This window comes from Schistocerca americana, chromosome 4 (genome assembly GCF_021461395.2).
Source record: "Schistocerca americana isolate TAMUIC-IGC-003095 chromosome 4, iqSchAmer2.1, whole genome shotgun sequence".
In the NCBI taxonomy this organism is placed as follows: domain Eukaryota; kingdom Metazoa; phylum Arthropoda; class Insecta; order Orthoptera; family Acrididae; genus Schistocerca; species Schistocerca americana.
In genome coordinates, this window is record NC_060122.1 from 434,911,174 (window position 1) to 434,914,287 (window position 3,114).

Consider the following 3,114-nt stretch of genomic DNA (forward strand, 5'->3'; position numbering starts at 1 on the left):
AGGAGAGGAATGTAGTTGATTTTTGAGGAGAGAAAATCGTGGTATGTCTTCTCGTCGAACAGCATGGGTATAAAACCAATATACACATGCATCAATATATCGCTTTGCAGGGGAAGCATGATGGGACAACAGGGGAGAATTACAAGTTCCCTAAATTGGTAGGATTGAAATTGCACAATCACGTCACTCAGCATAACAGTTCCAGTTCAGTACGATTAGTCAATTTGGAATATTTCTTCCACAGACCTTTTGCTTCACTGATGCTTAATAACAATGATGAGATAAGGAATGTCATTCAAGTCCAAGAGGATCTAACAGTTTGAGAGGCAGTATTGTTTACTTGAAAGGAACATTTATGACAAAGAATGGAAACTTGTAATGTGGCAGAATGGGAGAGAATATAATAATCAGGTTGATTCCAAGCATTTCGAAGATTGTGAAACTACTATGTGATGTTTCAATTGAATTGTGTTACACACAGCGTATCTATGAAAATTAAGTAACTTATGAGGAAATTTGGTGCATAATATGCAAAATCCAACTGACTTATAGAAATATTTTACCATAATGTAAAAACACAAAAATTACAGTAGTATCAAAAGTCATGGTATAATTACAAAATAATTTAAAGATATATCCAATCAATTGTTATCAATGAATATTTCAAGAAATTTCAATCTGAAAACTTATTTATTTCGACATTCTAATTATATCAAACTTGTTGCCTCTATCTGTCAAACTAAAATTTGTCATCAGTCTCTTGGCCATTGGTGGCTGGTGATCATGTGCTAAAGTGCTTCAGTGCACTATAAATATCACATTATAAAATATGCAATTTCTCTTCAAATGTGTCCTGGTATGTAAATTAAATGGACTAAAAGGTGTTTTGTAGAGTTTTCTCCATGATAAGTAGAAACCAAAGTCCAGTGCTGAAATGATGGTCAGCATTGCTACAATCAACTCGGAGAACGGATGCAGCTGTCTGTTCTCAGACTATTTCAAATTCTCAGAATATTTTGCCTTAGTGGGCTGTAGGAAAAAGTATAACACACTCTAAAAATAGTAGAGTGTGAGAGGATTTTGAGTAATGCTTGGTGTATCAGATCAATGGCACAAATAAATAAAGAAATCTGTGTGTGTGGGGGGGGGGGGGAGGGGGCGGGAGCACAGTGTGGTAATGCGCATGAACTGGCAATTTGTCAGCTTGGGTTCAGTCCACACTGATACTTTTTTTCTCTGCTCCAATGTTAGACTACTAATTACAAAAATTTAAATACATTACAACGGTTTAATTTATATATGTAAAAATAATGTATTGAATTTAGTAATGATTATTACCTCCGTAAGTCAAAGGTGGTTAACAAAAAAAGTGAGTATACAAGTAAATTTAGAATGAAAGTGTATAGTAAGGGTTGGATCTGCAGGTGTGATGTTGGCAATACACTTTTTTGCTTTCCACATTTGTGATTCTTGGAGAATACAGACAATCATGCAAAAATATATCACTCGCACAAAAAAATAAAAAAGTAACAAACTCCTTAGAAGTAACCAGCACATTTAACCATTTTTTCACAGGTGTTGCTGATAATATGTTACAATCAAACTTATATAAGAGCACCCAGGCAAAAGAATATAAAAGAAGTGCTTGTAGAGGATCACTGTTAATCAGTTCTGTTTCACAAGATGAATTAGCTAATGCAATGAAAGGACAAAAAATTCCAACTCTGCAAGCATTGACGATGTAGCTGCATCAATATTAAAGAGGAGTGCATTAAACCTAATTGAAATACTCACACACTTATCTGACTGATCATTTCAGGCAGACACTTTCCCTGATGTATTGAAAACATCAAAAGTTAGGTGAGAAAGATAATGTAAATAGCTACAAACCCATCACAATTACCTCTTGCATCTCAAAAGTGTTAGAAAAAGTTATGTATGACAATCTTATGAAATTTATAAATCAAAATAACATCCCATCTAATGAACAACATCGATTCAGAAATAAGAGGTCAATGACAACTGCTATTTATGAGTGCATCAATTCCACCCTAAACTCAATGGACAAAAAACAGGAAACAGTAGGAGTAATTATTGACCTGTCAAAGGCTTTTGACATGGTGGGTCATAAAATTCTGCTATCAAAGCGCGAAAGATATAGTATTCGACTACTGCCCAACAACTGAATCAGTTCCTTCCTGACTAATCGTAAGCAGACAGTGTGCAGCAAGCACACAAACATTGAACTAAAAACTGTATCCAAACACTTATCTGACTATAAACAAACTAAATGTGGTGTATCCCAAGGATCAGTAATGGAATCCCCTCTGATCCTTCTGTACATAAATGATTTAAACTTAAATGTTGATGCACATGAAACATTCATATTTGCAGATGACACCACAATTCTACTAAAGGGAGACAGCAATGAACAGTTACAGCAGTCAGTAAACATGGTCACAAAACAATGTAGCAAGTGGGCACAGAATAATCAGCTTGTAATAAATAGCAAAAAAACAATTGCACTAAAATTCCACAATGCCCCTAACAAGGAGATGTTTATCCCATTGGTCTCTATCAATGACAAACTAATTGGTAACAGCACCGAAACCAAATTCTTAGGAATTTGACTTCAGAGCATTGTAAAATGTAATAAATATATTGAATATCTCAATGTAGAACTGAGCAAAACATGTTACCTTCTTTGGTCACTAAAATCATTCTGTTGTGAGAAAACAGTAATGAATGGATATCATGACAACTTTCATTCTCGTCTTCTTTTCTGGAGAAACTCTAAAACAGATAATAGCATCTTTAAACCACAAAAAAGGGCCATTAGGATCTTGTTTGGGTGCAAGCCTAGAGACCTCTGTTTAAGAAATATGGTATTCCTTCATTACTATGTGTATACATTATGGAAACCCTTTGATTCCTTAAAACAAATGTAATAGGTAAGGTCTGCAGACTGCAAAAAAACTGTTATATACATGGTCACGTTACCAGACAAAACATAAACTTACATGTAACCTTCATCAGCACAGCTTTGTGCCAAAAAGGTTCTTTTCACATTGGAGTTAAGCTTTATAGCAAACTTCCTGAAAACATAAAAGCTAT

General features: G+C 34.6%; 1 protein-coding gene across 1 annotated transcript; it reads left to right on the top strand.

Annotated features, from left to right (window-relative positions):
- The first annotated feature begins 654 nt into the window (after window positions 1-654).
- Window positions 655-2,186, top strand: LOC124613526. The gene is made up of 2 exons (XM_047142236.1): window positions 655-777; window positions 1,857-2,186. Exons 1-2 carry the CDS (start codon window positions 655-657, stop codon window positions 2,184-2,186), a joined length of 453 nt encoding a protein of 150 aa, XP_046998192.1.
- Window positions 2,187-3,114: the final 928 nt, after the last annotated feature.

Excerpts from the sequence above, each read along its gene's own strand:
- LOC124613526 (XM_047142236.1), top strand. The coding sequence starts at position 655 with ATGAATATTTCAAGAAATTTCAATCTGAAAACTTATTTATTTCGACAT. Across the intron at positions 778-1,856 it reads CTCTTGGCCATTGGTGGCTG|TTAGGTGAGAAAGATAATGT; the intron begins GTGATCATGTGC and ends AAACATCAAAAG.